Source organism: Hipposideros armiger, unplaced genomic scaffold, assembly GCF_001890085.2.
Source record: "Hipposideros armiger isolate ML-2016 unplaced genomic scaffold, ASM189008v1 scaffold_11, whole genome shotgun sequence".
NCBI lineage: Eukaryota > Metazoa > Chordata > Mammalia > Chiroptera > Hipposideridae > Hipposideros > Hipposideros armiger.
Window position 1 is genome coordinate 7907807 of NW_017731361.1, and position 15080 is coordinate 7922886.

General features: G+C 34.8%; 1 protein-coding gene across 1 annotated transcript in view; it reads left to right on the plus strand.

The window, feature by feature from the left end:
* Positions 1-15080, plus strand: part of RBM27 (RNA binding motif protein 27) — a 70823-nt gene that overhangs the window by 21132 nt on the left and 34611 nt on the right. The window contains exons 7-11 of the mRNA XM_019661406.1: positions 1431-1724; positions 3924-4058; positions 11320-11484; positions 13074-13223; positions 14870-14879. Coding sequence (XP_019516951.1) covers positions 1431-1724; positions 3924-4058; positions 11320-11484; positions 13074-13223; positions 14870-14879 — 754 coding nt within the window. The remainder of the gene's footprint in view (positions 1-1430; positions 1725-3923; positions 4059-11319; positions 11485-13073; positions 13224-14869; positions 14880-15080) is intronic.

Sequence of the window (15080 nt, forward strand, 5' to 3'; positions counted from 1 at the left end):
AGCAGATGTGGCTAATATTGCACACCTTTTTATTGTAGCTCAGATTTTATTAAAAGGGATGAAGGTGGAGGTGGCTCTCTTTTGGCATACGCTTATTTACTTGTTTGATTCAGTAGTTTGGCTCTTATTAAGAGAATGTTCAGATTTGACCCTTTATTTTTGTTGTTCTTGTTACTACAAACACTATGCGTATACCACACATTTGGCACACACTAGGAATTATAATTTCTTTGTGTGGAGTTTAGTGCTGGGAATTTGTTATTTGCTGACTTTCCAATTGAATGAATGAATCAGTATGTATATGTGTGTATTTATTTTAACTTTTTGTTATGGAAGTATTTAAATACTTATAAAAGTTGGCAGATAATATAATTAACCCTAGTGTATCCATGATCTCACACCAACAATGATTAACTCATGGGCAATCTTGTTTTCATTTATATTCCCAACACTTCTCCCTGGCCTATATTATTTTGAAGCAAATTGCAGATGTTAGAAAATTTTATTTATATATATATATATATATATATATATAAATATATATATATATATATTTTTTTTTTTACATTTTTTAAGTTTTTAAGTAGGGACTAGAATCAAATCATAATTCAAGCATTACCTCACTTTCACCCTGGCCTCCCAGCCACAGAGATCTCCTTCTCAGGGCCAAGTTAATGTTAATCAATTTCTTGTATCTTTCCAAACATAGTCTCTGCATATGTATATAAACAAACACTTTCTTTTTTACATAAATGTTAGTATACTATTCACATTCTTCTGCATAATGTTTTTTCACACTTAGCAGTATTTCCTGGCAGTCATCTTATATTAATACATAAAGAGCTTTCTCAATATTTTTTTAGGCTTTTTAGTATTGTATAAGTACAAAAATATGTTTAACCTATTTGTTATTGGTGCACTTTCTAATATTTTGCTGTTAACAAAGAATGCTGCAGTGAATAACCTGGTACATGATGCCCACTCGAATATTTTAAACTAAAGTTACAACTTGTAGGTATAGCAAGAATGGTTGCTTTATAATAATATGGAAATAGACAGTGGAAATTATATCATCTAGTTCAAGTCCCTTATTTCCACCCACCCCAAGCCTTTGTTAAATTGGTATTTGTTTAAAATACCTGAATTCTTATTATGGAAACTTCATACCAAATGGGTGAATAGTAGTTAGTAGCCTATTTGACTCTGTTATTTGCTAACTCAACAAATTGTGATCTCGTGGTGTAGAAAGTGGGGTACACCTGCCCTGACCTCAGGGATATGTGATGATTAACAGGATAACACCAGAGGGGGGTTTGGACTCCTTGGAGAAAAAACACTTTGTAAATCAGATTGGTGGGTTTATCAGTGACTTTTGTTTATTTTCTGAACTCGAAGTGGATCATAGTAAGATTCTTCTTGTATTCTTTCAGAAAGAGGATTTTGTGTACTTGGTGACCTTTGTCAGTTCGATCATGGAAACGATCCCCTGGTTGTTGATGAAGTTGCTCTGCCAAGCATGATTCCTTTCCCTCCACCTCCTCCTGGGCTCCCTCCTCCACCACCTCCTGGCATGTTAATGCCCCCGATGCCAGGCCCAGGCCCGGGCCCAGGTCCCGGTCCAGGCCCAGGCCCAGGCCCAGGTCCAGGTCCTGGCCACAATATGAGACTTCCTGTTCCCCAAGGACATGGCCAGCCTCCACCTTCTGTTGTGCTTCCCATACCAAGTAAGTACATGCTCACTGAATATTTATTTCTTTAGTACAGAATTATATTTGGAAGCCATTCTTTTCAGCTAACTTGTCACTAGATTTAGTTTTTGAAAAGGAAATTAATAATGGAATTTGGAATATATTCCTATAATTAAGATGCTGTTTCCTTTTTTTTCATCCATTGTTGCATTGCATTGTTTGTAGTACCTCCAAGTGTAAATTTTATCAATAGTGGCCTAACCTATATTGACCTGGAGTCAAAATCTTGCTAGTTGAGAGCGTCTTAAGGAAGCCAGTGTTTTGAAGATGTCAGAAAAAAGAACTTGCCAGCAGTTTAATGAAATTTCCCAGTCTTTAAAGAAAATTTCTTCAAGAATATTGAAATAATTTTTAAAACCTTTTATTATGGGAAATTTCAAATATACTCAGAGGTAGAATAATAATATATGTACCTCATGTACCATCATCCAATTTCAATGGATTATTAATATTGAGTTGTTTTTGTCTCATTTATTCCCCCCCCACCCCACACTTTTTTTTGGCTTGTTTATTTTTGCTGGAGTAAATGTCAAGTGTCACATCATTTTATCAGTATGTAGTTCATTGTGAATCTCTTCACTGATAAGGACTGTTTTTGTTTGTGTGCTATTACCACATACACCAAAATTAAGAGTAAGAAATGTCTAAAATGATCATTTAAAAAAACTTAAGGGCCGGCCAAGAGGCTCAGTTGGTTAAGCGCTCACTCAAGAGTGTGAGCTCTGAGCAACAGGGTCACCGGTTCAATTCACGGCCCGAGCTGAGCTGCCGCTAATTGCCAACAGGTGGCAGGATGGCTCAGCTAAAAAATATGTGTGTGTGTGTGTGTGTGTGTGTGTGTGTGTGTGTGTGTGTGTATATACATATATATATATATATATAAAATTTAAAAACTTAACATTGTATGGTAGCTATGTTTTTTAATAAAAAAATAAAAAACAGTTGCTAGTTTATCAGAAACAGAAGTAAGACTAAATTTTTTTAAATAATTAAAAAAATTTTTAATTACAGTTGACATACAATATTATATTAGTTTCAGGTGCACCACATAGTAATGAGACGTTTATATAACTTATGAAGTGATCACTCCAACCCACCTGACACCATTCATATTTAAGACTAAATTTTTTAAATGTAATTGAAAAAAAATTATGGGGTGGAGAGTTTACATGTGTGCAAAGACATAAGAAAATATCTACTTGATGACATTTAACATTGCTAAGGGATTGCAAATTATTTTAAACAGGTTGTCATTCAGTTTAAGTTGTATTTTTTTCAATTTTTTTTTAACTTTTTACTTTTGAAATTATTATAGATTCACAAGAATTGCAAAAATCATTTAGCATGATCCTGTTTATCCATCATTTAGCTTTCCTATAGCAACATTCTTTATAAAACACATTAAAATTGATAAAAGTTTTGAGATATTTAATGCATACATTTGGTCAGTAGAAATATGACTCTTTTAACTTAGCATTTGTGAATACTTAATATTGTCACATAAATGGTATAATTGTAAAGCTCAAGTTGAGGTTTTACTCCCAGGTTAAAAAGTACCTTCATGTGTAGTAATTCTCATAATAAATGTTATCACAGGATGGGAACATACCTTTTTAAAAGTTAAAGTTAAATCCAAGAATGTCATTTGCCCCCAGCATTTTGCTGTGAAAATTTTTAAGCGAACAGAAAAATTGGAAGAAACTGACCACACAAACTCACCACCTACGTTCTACAGTTAACATTTTACTGTAGATACGTATTATCACATATCTTTTCACCTCTCCATTTTTATTCTGGGTGGTATTTTACAATACGTTACAGTCATTAGTACACTTAAACATGTTTATCATTAACTTAAGAGTTCTGTAGAACTTTACCATCATCCCAAAAAGCTTGTTCAAGTCCCTTCCCAGCCATTTTCCACTCCCACCCCTCGGAGGTAACCAATTCTGTTTTTTTCACTCTAGATTAGTTTTGTCTATTCTAGAACCTAAAATGTCGTTTTAATTAATTATATAACTCACAGTGCTTAAGCCTGCATATTATCAAATTCCTTAATTCTGTTTAATCCAAAGTAGGTATTTTAAGTATGAATGTCCAAATTAGTACTTTTACAGTGACTATTTTTATTAGGAAATATTAGTGCTCTATCTTTTTATTTTTTGTTATCTGTAGGACCACCCATAACACAGTCAAGCTTAATAAATAACCGTGACCAGCCTGGGACAAGTGCAGTGCCCAATCTTGCACCAGTGGGAGCAAGACTACCTCCTCCTTTACCCCAGAACCTCCTTTATACAGTATCAGAACGTAAGTAAATGTTGTTTTGATTTAAAATTGCTAAGGGTATAGAAAAGCCAAGCTTTCCCATATCAGTGTTATACTTTTTAAAATACAATTAATTTCTATTCTTGTGGACTGTGCTATATAAAAATTATATTTGTATTTACAAGGCAGTTTACTATGTGTTTATGCTATATAGCCATATTATGTGTGATAAGGAGAGAAGGGCAAGGCCTTCTGTTTCAGAGAAGTTGACTATAGAGTTAGCAGCATTTAGTCTCCTCTGAAGGGAATTTATTTTGAAGCCCCTATTAAATTGTTCCTCCAGTTGAATTCCCAAAACATAAGGTTTATTATGTCCTAAGTATACAAAGGTTGGATAAAATGTACCTAATAATTATTGAACTTGTATGCTGAAGTGAAGATAGCATCATTTACACTGTAATATTTAGTGGTTAGGCTATTGGTGACATTTATGTTTAACTGTAATAATGTTTTTCTTGACTCCTAATAATTTTGTATTTCTCAGGAGTCTTTTTGTTGTTTTTAGTTTACTAAGGCTTTTTAAAAAATTCCTTTCTCCAAAAATATAAAAATGAGGTAGTTGGTTGTTAAAAATGTTAGATGGTGAGATTTTCTTTACAGAACCAAGTAACTATGGATAAATTTATTTTTTGTGTATCATAAACACTTTTTCATCTCTGTCATGTTATGGAGAGGCAGTTCAGTGACATGATTAATTAAGCTCAGGTTCAAATCCTGGTTTTGTCACTTACTGTCGTTATGACTTGGGCAAGTTCCTTAACCTCTCTATCTCAAATTTCTGTACTGTGAAATGGAAATAATAATATTAGGCACCTTATTAAGGTTGTTTTAATAAATGAATTAATACATATAAATCATCTAGAGCAACACCTGGCATCTAGTAAGCTATGTATAGGGATTAGTTATTAGAATATTGTAGTTGTCATTGCTTCCTTAAACTTGAGCCACTCTGAAATCACTGTTGCCTTCTGCTTAAGTTTCTACCTCCACCATCCTTATTTGTCAGTGGAAATAACACCTAATCACCTGGAATTAAAGCCTTGACATGACTCTTATTGCTTTGCTTTTTTATATGTAATTAATGAAAATATTCTTTCTCTTTTTTCTGTGAAGTATCCCTTTCTCTGTATTCTTATTATGGCTTCTGCACTCATCTACCCTTGAATCACCTCACATTTGGATTACTGTTACTTTTCTTGACTCTATTATGTTTCGCCCCCGAAGTCACACCACATAATGTTGCTAAGCTAATTTTCCTGGGAAAACCAACATTGAATTCCTCCTGAGAACTCTTCAGTGGCCACTTGTTTCCTTTGAAACCATAGATGAACTTCTCTGTGTGGCTTCTAACTCTATAACTTACCCCTCCCTTCTTGGTAATGGTTTTTCGCTGTTTCCCAACATGCACCTTCTTTGGTCAGGCCAGTTATGCCATCTGTGCCCGTCGTGACTCAACTTTCCTTTCCTATCTTCATTCCTGGCAATGTGCTCTCCTATTCTTTTAAAGCCCAAATTTTCTAAGTACACAGGAACCATTTTGTCTCTGTTCTAAACTGCTACAGTACCAAAAAACATTTATTACATGATGATACAATTGTATATAGACCTACTGTTTGATTTCCTTTCGTGTATGTAAATCTTATACTCAACTGAGCTTCTTTAGAACAGAAACCATATCTGATACTTAATTGTTTTTCCTGTTTCACACTTACTACTTCAGTTTTCTAATTATAGTGTCTTTTTATAGTGCATGTTTGTTTTGCTGCATCTCATTATTTAATTATGGGACATTTCAAACATACATAAAAATACAGAAGATATTATAATGAACTCCCCATCACTCAGTTTCAATCTATTCCCCCCAGATCAGCTCTTAACATTATTTCTTAATATTGTTGGACTTGTAAATATGAAAAATGGATGCTTTATGTGAGAACTGAGCCTGTTAGAGAGCGCCGAATCCTAACCACTAGACAACCAGGGTGAGCTTGTTAGAGATGGCACATTTTCATACTATTAATTTTAGCTTTGTGACTCACAATAAAAGTTTCATTTTTTTAAATTTTTTTTAAAAATCTGTCAATTACCATTTATTTTAATATTGTTAAATTTAACAGTATGACTATAAAAATTTCATTTTGATTTTAATTTTTAAAAAATCTGACAGTTACCATTTTATTGACTCAGCTTTTAATATTCATTAATTCAGCAAATATTTATTGAGTGTCTACTATGTGCCAGGCATTGTGCTAGACACAAGGGAGCCAAAATGAATAAGATGTCTGACCTCATTTTACTTGAAGACGATTTTTCTACTACTTTTAAAAGTAAGAATATATTCTGGGGCCGGCCGAGTGGCTCAGTTGGTTAAGAGCTCGCTCAAGAGTTTGAGCTCTGAGCAACAGCGGTTCAATTCTTGGCCCAAGCCGAGCAGCCGCTGAGCTGCCAACAGTTGGCAGGATGACTTAGCTTAAACAAACAAAAAGAAAGAATATCTTCTGGTATGTCAGTAAAGGCCTTTTAGAACAGAAATTCCAAATTGTTTTTCAGAGGCTGGTAACATTTCTAAGAAAACTTTGGGGACCAGAATAGTTAGCAACTTCTTATTTGCTACGTGAAGGACTGTATATGAAAATATCTAATATTTCAATTTTAAAAATACATTTTTACACCACAAAAAGACAGTATCAAAATGAAGGACAATCCTTGTATATTTGATTTTATGAGATATTAGGTACATTTTTTCCCATTTTTGTCTCAGACCAATAAAAGGTAATAACTTCCCTTTGGTATTTGTGAATACTGCTTTAGATGATAATTTTATATGCTATGTGAATGTTTGTAGAGGTTTATTGTAGTTCGTTGGTAGCTGAATATTTCAAAAGTTGGAAAATATTCATATCAAACAATTTATTTTTTTTCTTTAATTTTTTTTTTATTTAAGATTTTTATTGGGGAATTGGGGGAATGGGAACAGTGCTGGGGAATTGGGGAAGAAGAACAGACAAGTTGCTATCGTTTTTGTTCTTCAGTCTAGTTGTGGAGGACATTGCTTCACTGGCCCAAGTTGGCACCATCACTGTGCTCTTCTGGGGCGAGGCAGATCAGTTGCCGGCTTCTGGACGGCCGCTCACGGCGGCTTGAGAGGGCCGCTCACACTGGCTGCTGGCTACACACGGTAGCCCATGGCAACCCACTGTAGCAGGGGCTGCAGCCTACTCCGTCGCCGGCGACTCACGGCAGCCCAGCTCCAGGTTGAGCTGTTGTTCAGCATCTTATCTGTAGAGGGCAGTGTCACTGGCCCTCATGTGGGATTCGAACCGAGGCCCTCTGGCGTCCCAAGCCAGCTCTTAACCAACGCGCCACTCGGCCAGCCCCATATACCTTTTTAAATCAACTATTTCCTCTGAAGTATTTAAACATTTTAACTTAATTTGAGGTCATCAATTCAGTGTATGTTTTTTTTTTTTGTTTTTTTTCACAAGACCTTTTTTAAGTATACTGTTTCTGCCTTAAATTTGGGCTGTTTCTTTTGCTTCTTTGAAGAAGACATAGCAGAAATGTTTTATAACTGCTTAGTTCATGTACTGGGTGTGTGGAAAAGTAATAGTACAGTGTAACACCCTACAGTCTAGAGACTGATTCTTAGTTTGAAGGTAGTTGTCAATCTTCAAATGAGTTTACATAAATTATCTTTATTTTTCTGAAAATACATTTTCTATTACCAGCTATGTAAAATTATTCAAACACTGTATTTCTGAACTTGAGATCCCTCATTTCTGTGGAATGCATAACATTTTTCTCTGTACAGAATCATAGATTTTGATTTTTAGAGAAGTGAATTAGTCTCTAAGCAGAAGCATTGTATATTGACTAGAGTTTTTCTCCACTTGAATCTTCCTTGGACTTGTGTTGCATAAGTTGTCATTTTGTCCATTTCAACATGAGATACTCATCCAAAGAAGAAATATTTGTCATTGTTTTAATAAAAAAGCTTTCATCCCTTCTTTAAGTGACTCTTTATAGAGTTCCCACTATGCCCCAGGCATGGTGGAGGTCCTGGAACTTCAGAAGGTGTGCCAGGGAACTTGGGTTCTAATAGAGGAGAGACATGATAAATATGGCTGATATTTGGAAGGTATAACTTTATATTTTTTCTAATTGGGCTTTTAGTTTAAAACTTACCTTAGGATTTTTTTAAATGTGAATACTGGTAAAGATTAAATCAGGAAAATTACAAAGAGTAGGTAAAATTTTAGTTTGAATAAAGATGATCTTCAGCTGACTAGAGTTAACAATATGAATGTAAAAATGTTGCTAATCAGACATGTAAGATATATGAACAACTTAAGATAGGAACATGAACTTGGTACTTTTGAAATTTGGAATTATCCAGTCACACTCTGCATTGACCAAAACTAAACTGAATGAATATAAGTCATGAATGGCTCATCTTCACCATTATTGTAACCTGTTTGATTTTTAAAACTATTATGGAAATTTTCAAATATACACAAACGGAGAGCAAATACTATAGTAATCTTCATGTACTCATTTACCGGCTTCAGTGTTTATCAACATACGGTTAATCTTGCTTTATCTATAACTCAACCCAGACTTGAGTATTTTAGAACAAGCCCCAAACATAACATTTCACCTGTAAAAACTTAAGTATCTCTAAAAGGTAAGGATTAAACACACACAATCACAATACTTTATCACAGCCCCCAAAAAGTTTATAAGTTTACTGTTGTCACATATCCAGTCAGTGTTCATATTTCCCAACTGTATCATAAATGGTTTTTTACAGCTGATTCATTTGAAGCTGGATCTAAACAGGTTACACATTACAGTTAGTTCCTTAAGTCTTCAAATCTGTAACAATTTCCCTTACCTCTTTTTTTCCCTTTTGATGTTTATTTGTTGAAGAAACAGGTCATTTGTCCTGTAGCATTTTTTCACATTCTGGACTTGGCACATTGCATCTCCTGGTGTCATTGAACACATTCCTCTATCCCCTGTATTTCTTGTAAATTGTTAGATCAAGAGACGTAATTAGATTCACATTTGGCTTTTTCTTTTTTTTGTTTATTTTATTGATGGGGTTAAATCCTTCCTTCTGCAGTACATCATGTACATAATATCGAGTTGTCTCCTTTCTGATTTATGAAAACTGATCAATGTGTGCAGGTGTTTGCATCCTGATCATCCATTTTAAAAGTTGCTCTTGGTTTCAGGAGCCATTGTGATTACTGCCTAGACGTGTTGTTTCATTAGAGGTTTTAAAAGTGTGATATTCTAATTCTATTAATTTATATTTCTTGGCTGGCATTTTACAAAGTAAAACTCGGTAGTATTTAGTTAGCCTGAAATGCAATTTTTACGGGAAAGACAGAATAAATGCGTGTTTCCTTTCACTTATCAGTTTTCAGAATAATGAATTAGTTTCCTAGTATCTTCCAAAGGGGACCACTGTGTTGTTTTTAAGCATCAAGATGAACTCATGGATTTTTAACATGTTTGATAGGTTTCATCCCCTTAACAGCACTTTTTGACATCCAGATTGTCTCATCTTTAACCAGTGGGGGTCTCTTCATGTTTCTTGTTGGCTTCTGCAGGTGGTTTTGTTTTGTTTTTGACATGCTAGTGTTGGTAGCCCTCTTGCTTCTGGAAGGACAAGGTGTACGCTCATCTGCCCAGATCTAGAGTCAGCCTTTTACCTAAAGAACTGTTTCTTTTTGAAATAGTATTTAGAGACCTTAGTAGGTAGGTATTGTTGAAGAAAATTCTGCTTCATCTGAATAAACAGCCATCTTTCTGAAAGTATTTGAAAGCATGTTCTTTGTTATTTGTTTTAAGAAGACATTGTGTCAACTAGCCTGTTAGTTTCCAGTTTACTTTGAGATAGTTATTGATTAAATATACTGGTTACATTGAGTGCTATGTCATAAATGTAAACTAGTCATAGGGACTGAGCTTGTACTCGCCGCTTTTCTCTTTAGCACACTGCTTCATTCTGCAAGAAATTCTCTGCAGCAGGTCATTCTCACAACTATTTTCAGATCTCTGAGGATGTGTTAAATTGTTTTTGCAATATAATGATTGATCCTTTCCTGAGTAAATTTGAAAGGATTGGTGCTGAGCGCACAGTATGTAGTCTGCTGTACAGTGTGATCAGTCGCCTCCTCCTTTGTTCCATACACAGGAACAGAAGGGGAGTCAAGTTCAGCACAGCTGTTTCCCCTCTGTATTTACTGTGAAATCAAGTGGTTGCTCTGTGGCTTGTCCTGTTAAGGTGTCTTAAAAATACTTTGGAATTTTACAACTTTCAAGGACATCTCATTAGTTATTATTTTGTCTTGTATCATCACATAGTGAATGTCTGACTTTAGATAGAAAATATTGAATAAACCTTATAAATAGGTCTCTCATGGGGTAGTCAGTGAAAGATACTATTAAATGACCAACCAAAGGGAGGTTTTGTCTTTTTTAATCTTATTCTACAAAATTTGGGTTCATTGTATCTGACATTCTGGCATCTAAACGTGCTTTCTTTCAAAAAGTGTTCTTAATATCTGAGATAATTTTATGTGTACAGTGGCTGGTCTGTTTTTCTGGGGTTTTATCCTGTTTTTTCTTTATATTTGTTATTCACCTGCTCATGGGATAACAAATTTTCACTCTTAATTTTTTTCTTTTGAACATTTCTTATTCTCTGTGAGGTTATATTATGCTTGTGGTGATGTTTTTCTTTTTCTTTTTTTTTTTTAGTTCTTTTGTTATTTTTTCTGTTCCCAGATATGGGAGTGTATTTTGTGCCGACTTGAAATTATGTGAGTTTGAGGAGGAATGTTTTTGTTTTCTAATGGATGTGACAGCCTATATAACCATATGTCTCATTGGATGCAAAAATCTACATGAATAGCAGCTCAGGGTTCCTTGATCTAATCATTTGGCGTGGTTGATTGTTCAGTTTTCAGTAAAATTAGCACATAGTTATTTCACTTAGTCTTATAAAAGATGAAGATTATGCAGTCATAGTACCTAATTCTTATGCCTCAGTGCATCCTAACCAGTTTGCGTGTCTGTTTCTTGAGTTAGAATCTCAGTAACAACTTTCTCAAATACTGTTCCTATTGGTGTACTTTCTCTGTTCTTGGCTCAAGTCTCAGGAAGTACACCATTACTTAAGAGAAGCTTGTGTCTCTCAATCCCAGCTGCCCTCTTGTTCTTTCCTCTATAGGACAGCCCATGTACTCTCGTGAACATGGTGCCGCTGCATCTGAGCGACTTCAGTTGGGGACACCGCCTCCTCTGTTGGCAGCTCGTTTGGTGCCACCTCGCAACCTCATGGGATCCTCCATTGGGTACCATACCTCAGTCTCCAGCCCTACCCCCCTGGTCCCAGGTAAGCTTTGCTATGGATGGCCATCCACCTCTCTGACCTTTTGTACCACAAGCTGGCCAGCCTAAGGAATGACCTGGTATCCTGATCTGTCACATAGTCTGATTAAAGCTCTCAGATAGTTTTTGGTTTTTTTCTGTTTCTCTGCTTCATTGGTTTGTCCCTAGTGGCTGCTAGATGATTAGGCCTCCTGTGTGAATACCATCTCTGGTGTCTCTGTATTTACTTTCAGTGCCTCGGTAACAAAAGCCATTCCTTAAACTAGTTTCTAATCTGATAGCTAGGAAGAGAAGATCTATTTGTGTGTTCTCTAATCAGTTATATATTATAAGAAAAATTAGGTTAATTTTGCTTCAAAACAAAAACATTTGGTTTCTTGCTGATCATGGATAAACGTCTTTTTTTCCTCTCTGCCCATTGTTGTAGGGACTGGCTGGATAATGGAGTGATTTCTTGAAAACCCTTATCCTATTGACATATACATTTTGAACATCTACCGAGTGCTTTGTGGATGTCTCAGGAAGTTTTTAATATTTCTCACTTTGCCTTTAGATCTCAGTTCACCATAATTAACTAAAGGACTTTGAAGTTTCTTGGATTCTATTTATTCCCAGGAGTTATAGAACAAGTTCTTTTGATTATGTAACTTTTAAAACTTTTGGCAACCTTAACGATAGATTTTCTGTCTAGAGTCACAAGAGGCAACTGAAAATTTTTTAACTATAATTTGATGATCTCATACTCTGAATCATAGAACTGATTGGCCAATGATAAAGACCTTATCTTGTAGCCATAAAGTATTTTTCCGTTAAGGCAAAAAAAGAGATGCAAGGACTTAAAAATCACAATTGCGAAAATCAGTGCCTTCCCTCAATATTAACCCTTTCATTTTATGGAGGATGAAGAGCATATATACTATTTGGAGATCAACACATTTAGAATTTTTGTTAGCACTAACAAAATAGTTATATAGCATTAGAATTTTAAAAATTAAAATTTATTTGTAGAGAAAACATAGGGGACATGATAAAAGTGGCATTGATGAGGTGGGTGGTAGTAAGATAATGATTATATTGATAAATATAAAATTTATCTTACTTAGCTGTTTGAAATAAAACACTTAAAATGTGCTTTATGTATGAAACTAGCTATTATCTCTTCAGTTTAAAGTGCAGATAACCTAATGAATAGGTTGATTTTTACCCCCTAATTAAAGAGTACTTAGAAATTGGTGAGACATGGTAACAGAGGAAACTCAACCAGTCCTTTATATAAGGTGTTCCATGTATGTGAAAATTTGTCTTAAAAATGTGCATTGAAGATTGGATTGGGTGATTAATATATAGGGTAAAAATGACTAGTTAAATGAATCTAGAAATATATCAGCAATTAAGAATGGATTTGTGTATCTATGTTTTGTGATGCAGCATTTTTATTTCACTTCCAATAGGTGTATCTATATACTGAAACTCAAAAGAGAAATATGTATGGATTGATATATTTGTTGAAGATAATTCGTTTTTGCAGTTATAGTAATGAGAAATTTAAATACTCTGATTTGTTATGTGTTTTGTTGTTTTATTTTCCCTCAGATACATATGAACCAGATGGTTATAATCCAGAAGCTCCTAGTATTACCAGTTCTGGTAGATCTCAGTACAGACAGTTCTTTTCAAGAACACAGACCCAGCGCCCTAACCTGATTGGCCTAACATCTGGAGATATGGATGCAAATCCCAGAGGTGAGAGCACCTCTTTTGTGCTGCTATGTTATACAAGAGTTGGATATAACATTTCTGATCTCACTAAGGTCTTAAAAGTACTTACACACTATCTCTGAAGGGTGCTCTATAATCATCTCACATGTTTTTGAATAACTTTACTTCCAAATTTTAAAGTTGTAGCTAGAAAGTGTTTTTAAGTAAAAATAATACTAATGTATTTAATTGCTTTTTTGTAGGACTTCAGGCTGTTTTAGCTATGTACTAGTCACTGTGCTAGATATTAGGTATAGAAAGATGAAATGACATGGTCCCTTGCCCTCAAAGAACTGATCATTTAAGGGCCTACTTTGTATAGTAAAAGCTGTGTTTTGCACTAATGGCAATTGAAAACCGAAGACATTGCAATAAAATTATTTGACCATTTTTCGTGTTTATGATCACAACTATGTGTTAGGACCTTTACAAAGCATAGTCACAAACCTTAAAAGATTAAATGCAAGCATTTACCTTCAGTGTGGGTTGATACCTTTCTTTTCCTTTCCCTCAAAAAATTAGGTCAAGAATTTGGTGAGATTTCAATTTATTATTACAGTTAGATTTCTAATAGTAACCGTTGATTTGAATGACTGGTCATGGGCCATCCTTACAGTATTTTTCTAATTTAATTATATGGTGAACATTTTCCTGTTCTTTCCTATCCTGATTTTATTAACTTTTCTTCACTGTCACTAATAACACTATTACCACTACAGGCCAACAGTTTTGTTTTGACTAAACCAAATGCTCTTATGTGTATTATTATCTTTCATATTCTTTACCAACACCTTCTTAAAAGAGGTACGATTTTTATTCTCTTTTTACAGATAAAAACACAGGCTTAGAGAGGTTAAACCACTTGCCCTAAGTCACACAGCTATTAATGACACCTGGAATTTGAACCCAGGTCTCTTAGTTCCAAAGAATATGCTCTTACCTTCTATGCTATAAAACACACATTGTTACCCTAAAGTACCTGAAATTAGTAGGAAGATCATATTCTTAGAATTTCAGGTCTTCCCTTCATCACTAGGCTGGTCCGTCTGTACATTAATGCACAGTAATTCATTAATCTTTCTCATTGTAGAAGTTCTGTGGTTTTATGCAACAGTTGCTTTACCATCTTGGGCAAGTCACTTAACCTTCAGCTATCTCTCTCTCTTTTTTTTTATATAAAGCACTTCAGGAAAGAAAAGCATTAGGCAGTGTCAGGTGGTAATGATAACTATTTTAGGGAAGACATAATGGCATCTCAGATTCTAGAATGCTTTAGATCATCACTGTTGCTCTCTTGTCCATTATCCTCTGAAAACAAGGGCAGGGATCATATTTATTTTACTCACTCATTTATACCCAAGGTACAATACAGATGGGCTTTAGCAGATGCTCAAGAAATACATGTGAAATGAATGAATCTGCATCATAATTTTCCTGTCACACAGATGAAATGCAACATACCACCCCCACCGCCATTCTTACCTCAGCATCCAGTTCTACATGTTATTATTTGCTGCTAATTTACTTTTGGTGGGGTTGCTAAAGTTAGGGAGAATACTCAAGAGTTTAACAGGCACATTTTTGTGTTGTTATATACCTTTTTGTTCCATCACATCTCTTCCCACCCACAGGTAATCCATTGTAAGGTCAGTTTCTTACAGTATTTTAGTCTTAACTTGTGAATGAAATGTGTCAATTCATAATATTGGCTTTGAATTTTTCCCTCAACTTTTTTAAAAAGATTTTATTGGGGGAGAGGAGCAGCGCTGGGGACTTGGGGGAAGGGGAACAGACAAGTTGCTGTTGTTTTGTTCTTCAGTCTAGTTGTGGAGGACGTTGCTT